The sequence below is a fragment of the Oenanthe melanoleuca genome, chromosome 1A (assembly GCF_029582105.1).
Source record: "Oenanthe melanoleuca isolate GR-GAL-2019-014 chromosome 1A, OMel1.0, whole genome shotgun sequence".
Taxonomy (NCBI): Eukaryota; Metazoa; Chordata; class Aves; order Passeriformes; family Muscicapidae; genus Oenanthe; species Oenanthe melanoleuca.
The window spans coordinates 12663431-12685122 of record NC_079334.1 but is presented as its reverse complement, the minus strand read 5'-3'; the positions used below and the strand labels follow the sequence as shown (position 1 = coordinate 12685122).

Sequence of the window (21692 nt, the reverse complement as noted above, 5' to 3'; positions counted from 1 at the left end):
ACCTCACCTATTTTTTTTGCTGGAAGTGCTTTACAGCATAAAGTTTTCATTCTCTGTTGTCTTGTGGTAGCTCAGGAGAGTCCTAGGTTATGACTCAAGGGTTTAAATGAAATGGCAGTAACCATGCAATAGAAATTTAATGATGAAGTAATAAGTGTCTTATTGTATGATTATAGTGACAACTAAAGCTGTCCTTTATCTGTTCAGTAGAAGAATCAGGGGTAAACAATGATTAATCTTTCCTCTTTCTCCCTTCCATGGATCACGTCAAATCTTGCTGACAGAGAAAGTTTTTTATTTAATGGTGGTGGTAGTCTGAGTGGGTAGAGATGGACAGTTATGCATTCTGAATGTTTGGATTGCTGCAGCTTTGCATCCTGGCCTCCACTTCTTGTAATCAATCAAATATCTTTTAAAAATGCAACGTTGGGAAAGCTTCACATTGGCCACTTGAGTATTCCAAGCTCTTGGCTCTTTTGTTTTCACATGAATGTTTTCACATAGGGTTCATAGAGATGAGATAAATTCCAAGACTGGTTCGTGTGCCATCAAATAAAAATGAACTTTGCAATAAGCACAGTTTGTATTTTTTGTGCTCAGGTGTCATGGTTTGACACTGGCCCAACACCAGGCACACATCAGAGTTGCTCACTCACCCTTCCCTACTGCAGCTGTGTAGGGGAGAGGGAAAATAAAGAAGATGAGTTAAGGACCAGGAGGAACACTTCAAGGGCAAAACAGGTTCAACTTAAGGTTGCAAAGTGATTTTATTATTAACAGAGTCAGAGAAGGATAATGAGGAAGCCTTTAAAACACCTTCCCCCCACCCTAGACCCTCCCTCCTTCCTACTGACAGCACAGGGAGACAGGTTGTAGGAGTTTTGATCAGTTTTTCACTGATAATCTTTCTTCATTTTGCTAAGGAAGAGGAGTCTCTTCTGCTGTGGGGTCCCTATGGGAGCAGTTCCCTGGAAGCAAGGGCTTTCTCTCTGTCTTCATGTCTCCCACTAAATTCCAGCTTTTCAGTATCCACCTTCTTCAGCATGAGCACCTTTTCCCACAGGCTGTGAGTGGATCTCTGCACCCCCCATGCACTTCATGAATTACAGGGAGACAGTTTGTTGTATTATAGTCCTTAGCACAGCATGCAGAAGAATCTCAGCTCCCCCTCCTTCCTTTCACTGACCTCACGTCCTCAACTTTTGCTTTTCTATGATGATAAGAAAATTGTTTCATAGGTTCTTTTGTTCTCCTTACAATAAATTATCCTCAGAGATTCCAAGTGTGAACTGAGAATATTCTTCTATGCATGCAAAGGCTATAGACTGTGCAGTTCAAAACTGCAAGGACACAATTGAACTTTGGATTCTCCTTATGCAATCTCCTCCTCAAACCTGCAGTTGTCCTAGCTTAAAAAAAAATTGTCTTAAACAAGAAAATTAATGCCACTTTGGGCATTTAAGAAGAAACACTGACAATTAATATATGCTATAAAATCAGCAGCCCTTGTATTAGAAATAAATTAGCTCTGATTAAAAAAAAAAAAATCTTACTAGAACTAGGAAATCTGAAAGAAGATGTCTTAGTTTAGAAGAGTATTAAGTGGGAATGAAAACAATTTCCAAATCAGGATAGACAATTTGTGAGACTTGGCAGGACCCCAGTTGTAAGAAACATTTCCAAACTCAATTTGGGACAGAAGGAATTGAGATGCTCACTCTTTGCTGTTTCTCTTCTGAAAGCAGAGAAATTAACAGAGGTTTCTGATGCCAGCAACCCTCAAATCAAGGATGATTGAAAGAAAGAGAATGTAATTTTCTTGTCTGCCTTTCCTTGATGAGTTTCCAGCAATGTGACAACATGTGTTGCTTTAATTTATCTTTATCAGTTTTGATTTTCAGTGTCTTTTTTGTGGGACAACTGATGGGGGAAAGTAGGAGGAGAGCTAAGCATTTTTAGCAACAGTAAATAAATGCAGTGTGTGACACAGTTGTGTCATGGCACTGTGAAATTTTGTCTACTCTGGTGAAAGCCATCTTCTTTCAATGTGGAATGAAATAATGCCTGGTTTCATTTATGATTACTGACATTTAAATAATTTCTCAGTTGCATTTCAATCACAGTATCACTTTTGATTGAATATAGATGGCAAAATAGCTCAACTTGTACACACAGAAAAAAAAAAGTCCTTTTACAGAGACAGCCATAAGGGGTCATACTGTAAACAGGATTTTATTGAAGAACACTGTTAACAAAAATTAAATAGACTGCTTCAAAATTATTTCTTGATAGGCCAAAAATGAATGCTTTGAAGTGTAATGATCAGGATTGCCTTCAGTCAATTTTGCTTCCTCATCCTATGACCCAGGTGGTTTTAGCATTTTGTCTGCAAAAAGTAAGACACAGTGATTAATTTTATTTTAGTCTGCTTAAGTTGTGTTGGCTTAATTATGGTAGTTTAAGATCTGGGTTGTTTCTTCCCCAGTGTCTGAAAAGGAAGTTTCAGGGTTGGAGAAGGTATTTCTAGGCTTATAAGGCTGTGCACTTACCCATCACATTGGAATATCCAAGAAGAGGCATCAGGTCCCTTTCTTCCTTCCTGTCTTGGGATGACTTCTTGGGTGCATATGCTAATGCTATTTACTTTGTATGACATGGGAAATGCTGTCTCTCAAATCATGGATTTAGGCAGCTTTCCCTTGACCAATCTAAACACAGAGGGCACTAAGAGCAATTACTAGATTTACAAACTTCTAAAGCAAATGTCCTTTTCAGTCCATGTTTATCCCAGTTCATCAGTGTACCCAAGCTCATTGTTTTCCCCCACTGAGAGCATAATTGCTGTTGACTTAAATTTCTGTTTAACAGAAATTAGAAGTTAGAGCCCTAGGTTAATTTAAGTATTGCTTTAATTTCTTGTTTTCTGGGGAAAGGAAAGGGAAGGAAAGGAAAGGAAAGGGAAGGGAAGGGAAGGGAAGGGAAGGGAAGGGAAGGGAAGGGAAGGGAAGGGAAGGGAAGGGAAGGGAAGGGAAGGGAAGGGAAGGGAAGGGAAGGGAAGGGAAGGGAAGGGAAGGGAAGGGAAGGGAAGGGAAGGGAAGGGAAGGGAAGGGAAGGGAAGGGAAGGGAAGGGAAGGGAAGGGAAGGGAAGGGAAGGGAAGGGAAGGAAAGGAAAGGAAAGGAAAGGAAAGGAAAGGAAAGGAAAGGAAAGGAAAGGAAAGGAAAGGAAAGGAAAGGAAAGGAAAGGAAAGGAAAGGAAAGGAAAGGAAAGGAAAGGAAAGGAAAGGAAAGGAAAGGAAAGGAAAGGAAAGGAAAGGAAAGGAAAGGAAAGGAAAGGAAAGGAAAGGAAAGGAAAGGAAAGGACAAAGAAAAAAAGGAAAAAGGAAAAAGGAAAAAGAAAAGAAAAGAGAAAAAAAAGAAAAAATAAAAGAAAAAGAAATAAGTGACTCTTACTGTTGTGGTTAATTTACTGTAGAACATGGCTTTTTCTTTTTCCCTAAGAATTGCACTAACCTACACTTAATTATATGTCCTGTCATTTGTCTGGGTTGCCCACAAATGCAAAAAGTAGTGGGTATATTTAGTTTGGCTGTTGGCATGTTGCCATCTGTGATCAAATGAATTGCTGTGCATTGATTCAGTTCCACCTGGCCTGGTTCTGGAAGAAGCACAGATATTGCCTGTATGCCAGCTTTTTGCAGATGAAGATAAAAGTTGCTTTTCCTCTCCAAAAACATAACCAGCAAGAGCTAAGTGTTATGTGCCATTACAGTTACATTGATGGGAAGCAGAGCCAGACAAGTACAGCTGTTGTCTGTGCTACAAATAAATGTTTTTAATAAGACTCTTAACAGCTTAGCCAATAAAGGCATAAACCTGTTAATAATTGAAATTTATTACATTGTAGTCCTTAAAGCGAGATTCACGTCAGATAAAAACATTAATTATTAACCCAATTCCTGCAAACCAAATTGGAAGTGTTTTTGGATATCCATTTTCTGAAAGAATTGTTTGTTCAGAACACCTCCTGCCCACTGGCAACCAGCACAAAACTCTGCAAATTCTCAGGAAACAATTGCTGAGGACAATGCCTTGATGAGCTAGCAGTTCCCAGCTGCCACTTCCCAAACTGTGTTTTCAGACAGATTGTACTATAAATCTAATGGAACAGTTTTACTACAATGATGTTATTTGCTGTAACCTTATTTAAGTGAAGCACAATCTGAAATATATCATACTTGCTTTCTTTAGTAACCACACATGTTAAGAAGCTTAGATATGGTAGTTTGAGATGTCACACTCCTTCCAGAACTGGGCTAAAATTTTAATATTCAATTCAACAGGCAAGGGCATGTATTCCTAGGAAGTAACTAGGAGCTGTATTCAGCTGAACTCCAGCCAAACCTCTAAATCTAGTCAGTGGAGCACTTTCAAGCAGAGCTTGAGGTCCTTGGCAAAAGTTCTTGAAACTAGTCTAAGAAAATGTACTTCAGTGGTATGCTATCAGTTCTTTTAGTATACTGACCTAAATTCCTGTGAACAATATTAGATGATGGGTTCTTTAAGGAATTCTGTTATTATTTACTGTTTTTTTCACCTATGAAATACATCTGCAACCTGAGTGAATTTGTAAGAATGATTGAGTATCCTTCATTAATGTATGACTCAATTTTTCTTGCTCATGCAAACAAGCCCATGTGTACTTTAGCTGAAATACTCAAATGTTTCAGTCTGGCTACTTACCTGCATGAAAAAATAAGAAAGTAGTGCCTCCAGGACTGTGACTAGTCTTCCAACCTTCTCAAAACTGCAATTTTATGTTTTGTCAAACCAGCACAGGCTAATATTTTAGATTACTCTGCTTCCAGTAAGAATTTCCAATTCAGACAGCATATGAGTGAAATTATATTATGTGCTGGGTATGAGGAAAAGCACAAACTAGAAAGAAGGAAAGGGAGAGGGGAATGAGTCTTACCAAACTCAAAAAGCAAGAAGTCCCACAAGTCTCAAGAAAAGTAGCAGTTCTTGGCCTATTCTATTTTGGATAATAATTGAGATAAATAATTTAGCTTGAAAACTGAGGTCAGCCAGCATCCAGACTATCAAAGACGTGCAGAAACTCAATCAGGGTAAGCTGTCATCATACCACTGCCAGTAGCAATGTAGGTGCTTTGTTCATCCTGGTTTTGTTGGTGAGGAAGAAATGCCATTTCTTGCAATTAACTAATCAAATCCATTTCTAAAATAAAATAATAAGAGCACTAGTAGAGAAACCTGAGAGATGGCAATTGGCACTTAACACTTACTGAATAGCAAGTCATCTCTTGATGTCACACCAGAGCTGTAAAAAATCTGTAACAGCTAATGAGGTTTGAGTCAAAAAGGTATATTTAAAAAAAAAAAAGAGTCTATTCACTTTACTGTATTTACAAAGAACAGAGTCCCTGTGTCATCTTGCCTCTGGTCATGGCAAAGAAATATAATTTTACCTAATAATTTATGAAATGTAGTGAAGTAATTTCCTTTATGGAGAAAACTTCTTTTAGGTAAATTAATAAAACTCTATGCAAATAAAAGAATGCAAAAATAAAATATCAGGAGTTACTAGCAGCAGAAGGCCAAGAGATTTTCTGTTCAAGGTGTTGTATGAAATAATTTTCCAGGAGTAGTTTGTAGAAAAAATAAAACATATCATTGAATGCCCTTCTTGCTTTTTTGGCATGTCTCTGAATTTTGATGATTATCATCAATATCCATACTCCTGCTGTTATCCTGAAGATTTTCCGTAGGGGACTCTCTCAGCCATTGCTAACATTTGACTATTATGATCATATCCTTGAAATTGCCAGTGAGTGTGTGTGTGTGTGTGTGTGTGTGTGTGTGTGTGTGTGTGTGTGTGTTTTTGTTTGGTTTGGTTTGGGTTTTGTTTTGGTTTTATTTGTGGGGGATTTTTTCTTTGGCTTGGTTCATTTTTTTCAGTGCAACTATTCCCATAAGATAACATCCTGGGGAATAAAGGATCTAAAGCTAAGAATTATAAAATTTCAATTATGTACCCTTTGTCAGGGAGTAGTAGTTTATAATGCCAGTTTACAATGCCCTTTAAAGCATGGAAAACCTGAGTTACCAGAATATCTGGAAGTTAGTACCTATTTACAGAGAATGAGACTTTGCCATCCAGGCTATAGCCAAGTTGTCAGGGAACCCAGAGGGCTTCCAGTCACATGCATGCATTTCCAAATCAAGGATTCATCTGTTCACACAATATCTCAGGGCATTCTCAAGAACAGGGCTGTTCACAGGAAATTGAGGGATTAAGGATTGTCACTCAGAACTGGAAAGAATTGGGGAAATTTGGAAAACAGATGTATAATGTTAATTTTTAGTGAATTAATATTGTCCTGACTTTCTGGATGTGATATTTTTACTCTGTGAAAGAGTAAAAATGAGAACAAGTCTGAAAATAATCTGAGGCCAGTGCAATGTCTAGGAACACCGGAAGGTTTTGCTTGGCAAAGTGCCTGTGAAACATTCATCCTATGTAATTGATGTTTCCTTGTGTTTTCAGTTTTGACAAAATATTTTTAAAAGTGGAGTTTGATAGAATTACTCCTTGGGCTTTCTTATGTGCATGCAGTGTGATGTCTGCTGATTTTACTGATGCTGTGGTGACATCCCAATTTTAAAAGATCTTAAGCTTGACAGCCAAGCTGGGCCACAGCAATGGTACCTTCACAGTGGATGCTGTGCAGAAGGCAGCTTTGAAGAGGTGTGATCACAGACAGCTGTCTTGGGATGATTTGAAAATTCTTGTTCTACCCTCTGGAAGTGTGTGTGTGTGATATATCTATTACATATCTTAACCTGAAAACCCAGAAATACAGTATTTCTGAAGTGATAGTGAAAGCTTTCTCTTTACTGTCTCATTTGAATTTTTTAAGTGTTATTGATAGGACCTGCAAAATAAATTAGCTGAGTGACAGACTTGAAAATCAATAAAACATTGAAGTTTATAAAAAGATTATAAGTTTAAGTATAAAAGTATATATAAGTATATATATGTAGTATGTATAAGTATATATAAGTATATAAGCATAAAAGAGTATAAATTTATAAATTTATAAAAATAAGAAACTTATAAATATAATAAACATAATAAGTTTATTAAATGTTTACAAACTTATATTAAAAGTTTATAAACATAAAGACGTTTATAAAAGTTTCATGACCCTTGGTCATGCAAACTGCAAGCAAGATTTCTTTTATCCAGGATTGCTACACTTCCTGCATTATTTAATCTGCAGAAGGCTGACAAAAATACTTCTTGGGACACAGACTAGTATGTTTTATGGGTACTGAGAATTTTGCAATAGGAAAAGTATCACAGTAAAGCTTCATGCATTTAATTCTGTGCTTTAAGAACACTTAACATGCTGCAATTTGTGCATGCACACACATCCATGTGCAGAACTCCCAGGGAGAGCAGGAGAAATGCAACAGATAAAATATCAGCAAAAATGGTTTGTTTTAATTTAGGCATGATTGGCATCATCAGATCTTTCTCCAAATTGGTGTTAAACTCAGTCCTAAAATAATTATCTGGTCTTCCATTTATCTGGTCTTTCTCACTTATACATAGAAGCATACAGTAGTGCCAGATAGGCATATTTACAAGTCCTGTTCTTCCACTCCACATTCACAACCTGTGGGATTTTTAAATTTAGTTTTGTGGGGGTTTTCCCCCTATTTTGGAATGAAACATGAAAATGGTGATTGTATAATTTTAGATGCTGGAGAAAACGCAGGTGAAATCACCTGTTTTCCATAAAGTATAAATCTTGGGCAACTAAAATACCAAATAAATTGGTGTTATTTTAGAAAATTATATAATATTAATAAGTTTTAGAACAATTATCAGAAAAAAATTCATATTACACCTTTAAAACAGCCATTCATTTACAAGTGTTAGATGAAAAAGTTAGAATGCAAGGATTTTGCAAGGATTTCTTTTATGTTTCAGGATAAATTAAATCACATGTCTCCTGTCCTACTTTTTGATTTGCTAATTTCTTTTAACCCATTTCTGGAAATCCCGTGAGGGTGAGGGTTTGGGGAACATCAACTATGAATAGTTCTACATTCAGCCTTGTGGCATAGTTTGGCTGTGCAGAAAGAGGCAGTCACAGGGCTGTACATTTCCCTTCCTTCTACTTTATCCAGTGCATCGTCTTTTTCAGACTGAGGTTTTCAAACCTGCCTAAAGTGTGCCTAAAATGGAGGGTCATGGTGTAGCTGACACCTAGAGCCAGTGATCTCTCCTTCAAAAGCCCTAAGAGCCCACCACAGCAAACATGTCTGGGGAATGGTACTGATTTTCACCAGTGAGATAATTGGCCTTCAGTAGCTCTTCTTGGGCTACAGTCACGTTGGCCATATTTTAGCCAACAGTGTATTTCATAAACAAGTGCATTTTATCCCTTTTTCTGCCAAAATACTAGCAAAAAGCAAGATTAAAGGATAGACACATAGATATAACCAGCAGTTGCTATAATACCCACGTGCTCATTTACTTGCCAAGCTGAACTCTAAAGCTATTAAGGAAATCCTCATGTCATTTACTATTATTTTAGCAACTGATATCTCTCCTCAGTGTTATGAATCGTGTAAGTGACTTTATTCCAGTAATAGATGCATCATCTTAATGCACTTCTTAAGAGCTGAGCACTTGATATGTTAATGAGGTGTGCAAAAGTGCCACACAGTATTTTCTGTAATTGGGCAACAGAATGTAGCATTATTTTTGAGTAGGCCTTATTATGTCAAGCACAGCATCAAGTGATACTACTGCAATTTTTGCTGATCCATAGGTTTTCTTTCTTAATGTCTCAGGGAATATTTGCATTTGGAAAGGTCAAGGGAACATGAAACATTCTCAGAGCTAGAGATTTCTATTCATTGCAAATTGGTGTGCTGCACAAGCTTCCACAATTCATACTTTAACAATAATCCTAGTTTTTACCTGCAAGCACCAACCTTCTGCCTTACATATAAAAGGCAATTTAATTCTTCCATGAGCTAAGTCTTGAGTAGTGCAAGAGGTACTTGTAGCAATTTAATGAAGTGGGATGAATTGAAATCACTAGATACAGGTTTTGAACACTCCAAATTTGATACAGGCTTGTGAAAGAACAAAAAAAATCCCTATTTTCTCTGCAGTCTCAACCACCTTGCTTCCTTCTAGTCTGAGAGTGCTACAGCAAGACAACACAGCTTGTACAGAAGTAAGAGACTTGAATTTCAAAAACAGGTCCAAGTTCTTTAACTTTAGATTAGTAGTGATTTTGCCAGTAATGAACGCAGTGGTGAAAGGTATAAATCAGCCAGCCCATCTCTATTTACCATCCACCTGGCTGCTAGAGAAGGATTTGCAGGGTCTTCTTGAAGCTGGAGTGGACTGAGGTCCTTTGGCAGAACTGAGCAACCAGGAGCAAGAGGGAAAACAAAGACCTGTTTTTCCCAGCTAGTTCCTGAATAATGCCTGTAAAACATGTCTGTGCTTGCTCAGCTGGTTACAGGAGAGATGAGCGTGCACAAGTGCCCTGCGTTGCACTGGCAGTGGGTAGATTTATCAATGCACATGCAAACTTAAAGGGCACAAGAAGTCTCCTTGCTAAGTAGGTTACATGGCAAAGCACTCTGAGAGTACAGGTAACCAGTTCTGAAGCCAAAAATCATTTAGTAGAAAACTATAGTTGTATTTTTCCATGACAGTCCAAGGCTAAAGAAGCAGGAGAATCTTTAGAGGCTTACATTTTCCTTGCCTGCTGCTGAGTTCTCTCCCTGCAATCATGCCTGATGGAGGGGAAGGATGGATGACTTTCCTGAAAGAACCATTGCAAAAACTTGCTGAATTCAAATTGTCAAACCTGGACCAACTAGAAAATGGACAAAGTTTGGGGCCCGTAAGCTGTGCTCTGTAGCCAAAGGAGCAAATTTAAACCCAAATGCAAGCTGTAATAAATTGCTCTGAATTATCATTCTGTCTCAACCACTTGACCAATTGAAAAGTGTAATTACCTTCAATAAACCTTGGAGGTGGCTGGAGATGATGGGGTATGTTGGGAAAGATCAGATGACTAAGCCCCATAGAACACATACAAGCAGATGGCACACCTGCAAAGTAGCTGACAGTGGGTGGTAGAAACTTAAATTTCACTCAGTTTGTGGAGGTGTTTTAATATCTAGTAATTTTCTTTAGAAAGTGCTTTGTGGCATTTCTTTCAGCCTTGTAATTTAGCAACCAGAGATGGTGATGTCGCTACATCCAGACACCTCTGGAACACTTTCAGAGACAGTAACTCCACCACCTCCCTGGGAAACTTACTGGGTCTGACCACTCTTTCAGTGAATTTTTTTTACTAACTGTTACAATCTGAGGCCATTTCTTCTTGTCCTTTTGCTTAAGACATAGCAGAAGAGCCTGACCCCCACCTGGCTGGACCTTCCTGTCAGGGAGTTGTAGAGAGTGAGAAGGTCCCCCCTGAGACTCCTTTACTCCAGGCTGAGCCCCTCCCCAGCTGCCTCAAGTGCTTCTGGTACTCCAGGAAAAGGTGAGTGGTGTTTTCCCTAATGCTCTGGCCTTCCTGCTTCTGTACAGAGCAAATGAAACAGAGGGAATATTTAATTGCAGTAAAAGGAATAGTCTCAGGAAGACCTTCTCCTCTACAAACACAGCCACTTTTTTTATCCCAGAAGTTTTAGTGAGTTGAGGACTTGTGCTTTTGCCTTCCTCTTGGCAGTTGGAAATTGCCAGCCTGTGTGAAGAGTGCAACAAAAATCTTGTCACAGAGGGTGAAGAGGATTTGTTCTTATCTCGGGAAATAACCAAATATTCAGAAGGCTGTGGAATGCTGGGTGTGCCAGGCCTTTGTTTGCCCAGTAGGTGTCATCTATAGCATTAGGCAGTGATTAAAATTTGAAAAATAGAGGCTTTAGAACAAGAAGGGTTAGGACCAGCTTCTGATGGCACAGCTGCGTGTTTTCTGCTGTTCCTCAAGTGCTATAAAAACAACATGTGGCTTTTGAATATCTGTAAGTAATAGCTGCCTATGACTCCCATTTAAATATAAATTCTGGCATATTACACAGAGAATAATTAACAAGAATTCAGGGCTGTTGCAGTTCAGCAAAATGAGATTGCCAAGGACAAAACTATCATAGTTTCATATTGCAACTCATCAGCTTGACATCTGCATGAGAGCCTCCTAGCCTTGCTGTATTGAAACTCAAACATAGTTATGCTCAGCATTGCTCAGCAACTTGGTTCTGTACATCAGCACCCTGTTTTGATAGGGGTGGAATGTGGCCTCTGGGAATTAACAAAACCACAATATTTTGCCACCCTCTGACTTGTCAAAATACATATGCATTAGTTCTAGTGCTCAAAAAAAAAAAAAAGAAGCAGCACCTGGCATTAAGGTGTTAATGTTAATTAAATGTTCCCTGGGATTAAATACTGGTAAGCCCTATAAAAGGGTTGTTTTCCATTTCCTCATGTCCTTTTTTAAAAATCCAGCCAATACTAAGTGGCATTTGGTCTATAGGCTGTGTTGTGTAATGGGAATGGGAGTCCTTGACAGCTTTAGCACAGTAACAGACCAGAGCCCTGTGGGTTGAAATCCTGAGTTCATGGAAGTCAGCTTTGCTCAAAATGTCCCCAGAGGTAGATTGGGGCTCCCACATAAATTCTCCCACTCCTCCTAGGCTGGGAGACAGCAGGAATTTGCCAGCTGCAGTTGTCAGAATAGAGTTGTCTCTGACCCTTTTACTTTTACAAAGTACAAACCACAGGCATCCCTTCAGCTAATTTGCCTGTCTGTGGACACTTGAGATGATAGTTAAAACCAGACTCCCTCTTTTCATGCTAAACACCTGATCTTCCATGTAGTGCTTTGAAAACTACCATTTCCTAGTGGTTTATAGCCCCTCTCTTTAGTAAATGAAGAACAAAATGGTGCTCTCTCATGACAAGGCACTCTTTTTCCCTAAAGAACAGATCACACCTGTTATCCCAGTGTGGGTCATTTGACGCTACTTAAGAAAACCAGAAGGTCTGGGTCTGATTGTCATTAGTGCTGCTGGGGTGAGTGATGGAGGACTGGGGCTCCTGCTCCCCTTTGCCTTCCTGCCTCTCCAGCAGGCAGCCTGGGCAGAAACAGGCAGGGCCTTACCTCCCCCCCAGCTTTTCCCTACAAGGCTGCTGACCATGGGATGTGGAGTCTCCCAAACTAAAGGCACCTCGGTACAAATCGCTAGTGATGAGACCCCAGCTCTGTTCCCCAGCCCTAGAGGAACTGGTGAAATCCTCCGTCTGTGGCAGAACCCCCCGATCTCAGTCCTGAGTGCCAGACTTAACTATGGCATTAAATCAGCTCACATGAATTATTCAGAAGGGTTTGGAATGAAAATCATGTTAGAGAAATATATGTTTCAAATTTCCTGACTCTATGAGGAGTCCTGGAGGTGTCCCCTGCAGTTACTTTGATAACAGTTTCTCTTTACAAATGATAATTGCATGATTCAAGCTTTTGTACAATGTGGCCTTGTGAACTCTTCTCTCGTATCAAAGAACAATTTTCAGATCATTTCCATAGCAAAAAGAAAGTGATTATGGAGATAATCTGCTGAAAACACACATGCTGGATTTCAGTGGAAAACAATAAAATGCAGTCATGAAATGAGAAATCAAGTGTTACCTAGCTGACAATATATAGAGAATAAATTGCCTAAGCATTTTAGTTTACTGAGTTGCTAGGAATTGAAAATTGGTCCCAAGGTTAGTCTGATTATCAGGACACCTCTAGCAACACGCACTGAAAGAGAAAGGGAATACTTTCCTGCCCTGAATCTATGAAGAAATGTAAGAAGATTGAACAATGTCATTAACCAATGGGGCCCTTTGCAGTTCTTACAAAAAAAGCTTCCATAAATGAATATCACTTACATGTATGCAGATGATCTGTCTGGGTGTGCTGCAATCCTTGAGTGGCATTCATCACAGAATCTTCCAGAGCCTTATAAACTTTAATCCACCCATGAGGAGACTAATAATAGAAAAGCTTCCCATATTTTATTCACATGATCAATGTGTACTTAGGTAGCAAGTTCAACTTTTAATGGGATTGATGGTTTTCAATCACACATCCCCCCTTTCATTTCCTGACTGGTTTGTATTCCCAACTGTGGAAAATGTAGGTTTGCCAACAATCTCACTTTTTGCGAGGCCATGGTGGTGCTGGATCATAGGGGAAGAAAGCGATAGACATTACTGCCAGCATCTGGAATTTTGATGTGAGAAATTCACTTTCAGCCAAACCCTACTGGCTTGTAGTGTTCCTGTTCATACCCTGTTCACTTCTAAGAGGTTTTCAATTACAAAGAGAAGTCAGAAGAAAACATGTCCTGTTTTGAGCAGGAGCAAGTGTGTAAATCATATATTCAATACAGATGGCTGGAGTGTGAAAGGCAGTGTGCCTTTCCTGGTGGGAAAGAAACCCATTTGCACAATCTGAAGAGTTCGATTTTTGTCTTTATCCATGCACATCCTGGAAAGCCATTTCAGTGTATGGAATGTTGCAAAGGATTCCAGTGCTCTCCAGCACCATCTGAGAGTGATGGAAGATTGTGGTGAGATTGTAGTGTTCTCATGTTTCTTCCTATCTGTTGTCTTTAGTGCTAGGAGAGCTGTGGTAATTGCACACCATAGGACCATAGACCTATAGACCTGGCTGTTCCTCCCTAGAATACTTGGCAAATGAAAAAAAATTTAAAAATTGTGGTTGAAAAATTATTTCTGCTCCCCTTAATTAGTGGAACAATAAAAAGCAACAGTAAAACACACCAAACTGCATCATCTTTAGTGTCTGAACCAGATTTCTGCAGCAAGTCACAGAAGATTCTTTGGATGGGTGGATATATTACACTTCACCCAAGAATTTCTTCATCCAAAGGTCTAAAAATAATAGTGGCTATGGAAAGGAATTTATCTTGTATGTTTCAAAAGTGTTCAAAGAAACATGTTCTTCCCCATTTCACCTGCTAGTGTTGTCTTCTTTCTTTTCCCACATATTTCCCATCCCTTCAAAGCTGTATCCTCTATTGCCAGCTGCATCCTTCTTCATCTGCAGCCTGTCAGCAGCCTATGCACACAATCCCCCTGGAATTTTATGGGATAGGAATGATCTAAGGATTTTGGGGCTATTCTGTAGCTGAATAGACTGAACTGAAACTGCAAGAGGTTCGAGATTGCAGGTAAGTTTCAAATTACAGTGTCTGAGAGAGTGGAATTACCCAGACTGGTAATTCTGGAGTGGAATTCCCCATTCCCAGAAGGAAAAAGATGGTTATGCTTTTGATAACTTGATTGAGCTTTTATATCTCCATAACCCGACTCTTGTTGTGATGAAGGGGAAAAGAAGTTAGATGATCTTTTTCTTTCCACATTTCCCAGTGCTCCCAGCCTTCTACAGCAGCATGTGTCCTTTGAGAAACCTGCTCTACTGGTGCATGATGAAATGCAACCCCAGCTGATGTCTAGTAATGCTTATGCTGTATTCAATAACTATACCAAAAACAGACACAGAATCAGACACAGAATAGACACAGAATCACAAAAGGCTCTCCACTCTGAGTACATGCACAGAGCTTGAGCAAGGCACAGGCTGGTATCTGTGGCTGTCTTGTTCTAGGTTAGGGGCTGTAGAGGGGTCCTTTCCCTCCCAGTACAGGAGCTCCTTCATGCTTACTGAGCTACCAAACACCAGCAGCCATGGGCCACCAAAAGTTTTCAATCTCATCTGCTTGAAGTACTTAATGCTGCTGCAGAACAACAAACAAGATGCTGAATTATCACAAATGGCTCCCATGTTTTAAGAAGGATTATCAGGCCTACATTCTATTCTTATTCTCACATTCTGTTCAGAAGCTTGACTAAATTATTTTCTTATTCTTTGGCTTTTGGCTGGTCTCTCAGCATTGCTGCAGTAAAAGCCTTCCAGGGTCCAGAGTGCATGCTGCCAACCCTGATGGGTAAGTGGCTACAGCACAAGGACAAAACAAACTAACTCCATTACAAAAAAGCATAAAATCCAGTAAGATAATATTACTGCCTTATGCACCAAAAGAGGTTTTACAAAATAATATAAATGAGAGGATGAAAATGAAGAGAGGCATTGTACAGCTCTGTCACAAGCCCTGACACTCAGCCTGGATAAACATCCCATTTTCTCCGTGTCACAGTACCACAACTTCTCCATATAATTACCACTTGAAAATTAATAGGACTCTGCTCCCATCATGATGGCTGTATTTTCTATTTTCTATTTTATTTTCTATTTTCTATAGTCATGGCATGTCCTGCATCCATGGCTGTCATTGCAGACTTGGCTGTGGAAGCACTATCTTGGTAGACCAGTTGTTTGAGGCTGCCTTAGAAACCAAGTGATTTCCCTATAGGAAACCCCCTTGTACCATGGCACTGAAGATGATGGATAGTCCAGAGATGGAGAAGTGGTTCCTCCTCCCTGCAAGAGTAGTGAAGGACACCAGTGAAGTGCAGGAAAGGATGATTCAGATAAGGAAACTAAAGCTCCCTGATTAGCACAGAATCACAGAACTGTTTAGCTTGGGAAGGACCTACAGCTGTTCCCCCAACACTGCCAAGGCACCACTAACCCATGTCCCCAGGTGTGTCAAAGGGGATGCTACCCCTGCCCTGGACAGCCATGGTGATTTGGTGGCAGTGATTTCTTTCTGTCTGGGCAGAGAAAAGCAAGTCTATGCCCTTTGCAGCATAGCAGAAGTCCAAGTGTTTGCCCTGAGCCACCGAAGGAGCAGTGTAAAGCTCTTGTGATCTCCTCCAGCTGGGTGCTCTGTACCCCTGCAGCTGTGCTGGCAGTTGGTGAACAGGTCAGCATGGTTCAAAGGAGTCAACTTCATGTTCATTGTGAGCTTAAGGCAGCAGAGCCCTGGGGCTCTTGTAAGCACAAAGGGGAGCAGCACCTCAGGCTTTAGGTTAGCACTTATTTTCTGCACTGTTTTCTTTGAAGAAGCATTCTGTGGGATCACTAGAATTATTAGCCCATAACACATGGGATGTTGCTTTCTTCTCTCGAAGAAGATTTAGAATACAATTTATTTTTCAAGGCTGTTAGCTGAGGTCAGTAACAAAGTCTTCCCAAACCTGCCCCTTTGGGCTGGCACCGGGTGGCTCTGTCAGCGTTGCTGCAAAAAACAACTCACCTGACCTCTGCTGGCAGCCAAGGAATCATCCCTGCGACCCAGCATTGCCCTGTGCAATCTCACCTTCCAAAATGCAGGACCACGATAGCCTATGCTGTGTCCCTGGCTCCTTGCACCTTTGATGGCAGGGAGTCCCTGTGGACCCAGCCCTGTTCCCAGCTGGCCCTTGCAATGCTATTTCCAATGAACTGATTACATGTGTCACTCATTAAGTGAGCTTTTGACTGTGGAAAGCAATCTGATGACCAGAGAGGTGATAAAGAAAACCAGGCAAAGCACCTCACATGAAAGCCCAGCAATCCCCACCTTCATCTGGAGAGAAGGGAGACTCACACAGGCTGAGCTCCACAAGAGCTGTGCCCTCCCCGTGACTTGGTGTGACTGGGAGCACAATTTATTTATAAATTTTGTAAACCCTCTCCTGCCTAATATAGATCCCAAAATGGAAGGTTTGTGTTAGTATTTTGCCATGGAAATAAATGTTTGTGTTACCTGATACTAATTCACCTTACCAGCAGAAGCTTGGTGGCATTTGTGCAGGTATTTATTTGCATTTACAATTGTACAGCACCTAATGAGTACTGGAAAGCCTTACTCAGCTCTGCAGTGCTATTATATTTCAGCATGTGGCTTTGCCACAGCAAAACCTGCTGCAATTATTACCTTGTTGATCTCTGGCGTTGAAGGCAAATTTGTGGAGTAAATTCAAATTGGGAAGCTCTGAGTTGAGACCCCTGGAGGCAGTGACATCTGCCTGCCTGTCTTTGATAAGAATTTCTGAGAGTGAGAGTAAAGCACTTAGAGTGAAATTAAAAGCTTTGATCTGTTTTTTTGTTTCATCATTATTTCATGTTTGAGTCCTTTACATGTGTCTTTCAGTTCTTCATTAGGCTGTGATTTTTAGTTACTACTCCAGCACAGGGCAGACATCTGGCAGCCACTCAGCAGGTCGCTAGCACTGCCAGGACTCACACCCTGGCTCCAGCCTGAGCCCACTTAAATGAAAAAGGTGATAGACACACCCAGAGCAACATCACTTCAAAGAAAGTGACCCTCTGGCCCCAGAACACTGGGTAGCCTCGTTAGAAGCAGCACCGTGGCAGCCCCAAACACCCAGGGTGCACAGCAGAGGTGATGACAGAATCCCAGAATCATTTAGATTGGAAAATACCTGTAAGGTTGAGTCCAGTGACTAACTTAGAAATGCCAAGTCCACAAGTGCCCCATTTACAAGTCTTTTAAATATTTTCAGAGATTATGTCCTCGGTTTCCTGGGAGCAAAGACTGAACCCACCTAGCTGCACTCCCCTGTCTGGGAATTGTAGATAGGAAGAAGGTTCCCCCTGAGCTGCTTTTTTTTCCAGGCTGAGCCTCCTCTGTGTTCCAGACCCTTCCCTAGCACTGATTCCTTCTCTGGACATGCTCCAGCCCTTTAGGGCTTATCATGAGGGGCTCAGGCCTGCCCCCTGCACTCAGGGTGTGGCCTCAGCAGTGCCCAGCACAAGGGGTGTTCCCTGCTCTAGTCCTACTGGACATTATTCCTGATCCAGGCCAGGTGTCCTCAGCTTCCTGCCCAGCTGGGTACACCTGGGCTCACGTGCAGCTGTTGCCAACCAGCAGCTTTACAGCCACTCTCTGCCAGGTGGCTGGTGTTAAATCAAATCTCAGCCCAGATGAATTTGAACAGCCTTAACTAGCTGTGTCTGCCTCTCCCACACAACACTGGCTGGATGAGGCTCCTGGAGCCCCTCAGCAGAGGGAGAGGGGAAGGGCAGCTGGGGCAGAAGCAACTAGCACAGGAGACCCTGGGACAAATGGGAATATTAATATTGTGTGAAAACTCCTTGAATTCAGCCTTTTCCACCAGCTTAAAACCTCCCAGAGCTCAGGAAGGTTAAATGCATGAGTCCCCAGATGGAAGTGACACCCATCCATGTGGATGGGATTTCGGATTTTTTTTTTTTTTTTTTTTAATTATTTTTTTCAGTTGTGACATAATGGAGGAAGGTAAGAAGAATAAAACACATAGCCAGTGGCTTAGCACATTTTTTTTATGATGCAGTTTCAAACCACTTGGAAATTCCTTAGTTTTGCAAGTGCACATTAAACCATAACATAATATCTACACTAGAATTTCATTTTTCTCAATTCACTGCTTTGTGAATTTATTTCTGATGTCAGCCCTTCTTAATTCTCCTTGGAGTTTTAGCTAAGACAATATTTCCATGGCCAAGCAAAGCAGGAGGGTTCCCAAGACTCAGATGAAGACTGTTGGAAAGGTCTCGTGTGAAGGGATGCAAAAGCCCATCAGGGTGAAGGATGCATCATTTATTTTTCAGCAGTTTAAACCACAACCCTAGGTTTTCAACAACATGGAGCACATTGGCAGCAGGACCCTCATGTTGAGGAGAGATTGTAAAGATCTCCCAACTCTTGTGGCACCTTAGAGGTTGCCACCCTTGGCTGCAGAGGGAGGAAGGCTTGTCACAGGCACTTGTCCCTCTAGTCTTGGAGCTTTTGCTCACCTGTACACAGGGACAGAAAGTCACTTCCTGAGCCTGTGTCTCTTGTTCTACCTGCTGCTGCAGCAAAGTACCCCAGTTAGGAAAATGAGAGGGGAAAGAGAATGCAGTATTTAAAGAGATATTGGACTCACTCATTAAATTATTATTTAAATCCTCCTCCAATGGAACATAATGAATCTGGTGTCACTCCAATTTTCAGGGCCTTGGCCATGGTTCTAGCTTGGGATCCTGTGCTTTGCTTAGGTTTCCCTTCCCTGTCTCTGAGAGGGAGGTAAGTGAAGCACTTGGAGCTCCAGAGTTCAAGGAGTGAGCCGGAGCAGCCTCTCACTGAGCTGCCATCACAGCAGCACTCTTGCTTAGCAGGGTAAGCACAGTGAGCACAGGCAGCAGTGAAATGGTGCTGTTCCCATGTGGAGCCAACACAGCACCAGTGCTGGGGTGATCCAAGAAGAATGTCAACTGCAACTGGACTGCCAGTCAGCTGTATTTCCAGCATGAATATTGAGGGAGAAGGTGATTTATTGCAGCATTTTAAGCCCAAAGATGACATGCAAAAGTGAATTAAAATTTCTGTGGTGTCTGCTCAATCAAAGGTTGGAGTGCAGTATTTCTGCTGCATTTAAACTGCAAGGAATCATCTGCAATTTGCCAGTGCAAATGCAAACAAGGACTTCAAAGGGCTGTGGCATCTTTTTTTTTTTTTGTTCTTCCTTCTCCCTGGCTAAAATGTGTTATAGCAAGCTTGTGTACGCTTTGTAGTATTTTTTCATGTCATGACAATTTAGTTTTTGTTCACTTTTTTAAGGAAGGGAAAAAATCCCAGCTCTTGCTTTAATGATCTTCACCATGGTGAACTTAAAAGTGGCTTACAGCAGGGGAGTCTAGCATTTTCTGTTTGCATCAGTCAGTTGCTAGTGATTGATCTCAGAAGTCAGGCTTCATTTTCTAAGCAAAATAGGCTGCAGTTGGAAAAACCTGATTAAAGTGAGTAGAGTTTTATCTGATGTGGTTATTGCCACTCATTTCAGCATAATGACTTTATTTCCAACTACAGATGACATGCAGAACACAGTACATATCAGTTTATAATGCATTCTTCTTAAAGTTTAAGTGATCCTAACAGGCCATCAAACTACCAGAAAACTGCTTGGTATGTGGAATAAACTCCTGATCTAGCTGCTGTACTTTGTGTTGCCATCCTTACACAGAAGTCTGCCATGAGAGAAGCTGCTTGCTAGGCTGATGCTATTGTAAAATAATCTTGCAACATCTTGCAAAAATTGCTGGTGTGATTGTAAACGAAATACTAAAAAAATATTGAATGGTCTTGACTTTGCTTCCTGACTTCAGAACATTTAGGTCCTATTGGCTTCTCCCTCTAAAAAGTATGAAACTTCAAAACACCTGAGATTCTGACATAAAAATTGCTCATTCTGGCATTGCTCTGTATTACTTCCCAACAGAGAGAAGTGTTCCTTTTTCTCTCATTTCTGAGGGACAAGAGACAATGAAGAGGAAGAGTGGGTGAAATTACATTTGAAGAGGTGCAGACACAAAACTGACAGGCTTGGAGACAACATGCTTCATTCAAATGGCTATTTGCAGAGCAGATCCTCTGCAAGGTAACTTATGGCATGGGAAAAAGTCCTGTGCACAGAAAACAGTTTGTTATGGTAAAATAAAGAGCCCTGAAGCTGTGAAGTCTGGTGTAGCTGTAAAATTAACTTTCACTTGGGAGGGGAAGCTGGGAACCTTGCAGCTCCTGATTCTTTTCAAAGACAATGCCTGTATCCCAGAAAGGAACATGGAGGGTACCATGACTCCTTCCAACCTCCACCAAAAACTCAATTTAAAATACTATCAAAGATGAAAGGCTGCACTCTCTTGCAACTGCATTAATTATTAAGGTAGCATGCAGAGCTCTGTTAATGGCTCCTGTCTGTTAGCACAGCACTGAGTTTAAAGGTTAGGGTGGTGGAAGACAGATGATGATGATGGTGATGATGATGATGATGGTGATGATGACGACAATGATGATGACAATGACTTATGATTTGGAGAGTTTTCTGGCATGGGGGAGAGGAGTCTTCTAATACTGGAAGCCATCTTAGGAAAAATCAGCCTGCCTTCCATGTAGCAGGGGCTGGGAGGGAGGAGGGGGCAGCTGAGCTGTAGGGGAAGCAGGATTGCAGTGCTGAGCTCCCTTCCCTAGTGCACCCAGAAATCAAACAGAAATACTTCCAGGAGGTGAAGATAAGGCAACACACTCCCAGACAAAAAATACCCTTTCCCCTACCCCTGACAAGAAAACCCCAACCCTGTTTCTGCTCTGCATAACACTAGTCATTGTGGCAGGCTTTATGCAGCTGTGATAGTGTTTTGCTTTAATTTGATTACTTTTATTGGGAAGAAGTTCCATCCCTTCCACAAGCCAGAAACCAGCCAGCCCCTGCAAGGGCTGTCTCTCCCTATTTCTTTACTACAGTTATAAAGTGATTTATAAATTACAAAATAGAGTCACCACACAATTGAAGAGCACCTGAGAGTGCAGGATATGAAAGCAAAGCCCAGGGGTCTGGCAGATTGGCAATTATTCCAAGAGGTGGGAAGCTAAGCAAGGGACTGGACCTGCTAGAAAGCAAGGAGAAAGCATTGTACTCATTCTTGCAGCGCTTAGTTTGATAATGGAACACAGTGGCAGAGAAATCAGCACCAGTCACTTCCCCCCTCCCAGAGAGAGTCTGCCTAGGAAGGGGGACCCTCAACAGATACAGGGCAGGCCATGCTGTGACCCTCAGCAGCAGAGACCACCACAACAATGCCAGGAAATTGTCAGTCAAGTTTAATGCATCATAAAGAAGTAAAACTACA

At 41.0% G+C, this 21692-nt stretch overlaps 1 protein-coding gene across 1 annotated transcript in view; it reads left to right on the top strand.

The window, feature by feature from the left end:
* Window positions 1-6585, top strand: part of ARHGAP8 (Rho GTPase activating protein 8) — a 42937-nt gene extending 36352 nt beyond the window's left edge. Inside the window, 4 exon segments of the mRNA XM_056512617.1 lie at window positions 5085-5132; window positions 5722-5744; window positions 5746-5845; window positions 6566-6585. Coding sequence (XP_056368592.1) covers window positions 5085-5132; window positions 5722-5744; window positions 5746-5845; window positions 6566-6585 — 191 coding nt within the window.
* Window positions 6586-21692: the final 15107 nt, after the last annotated feature.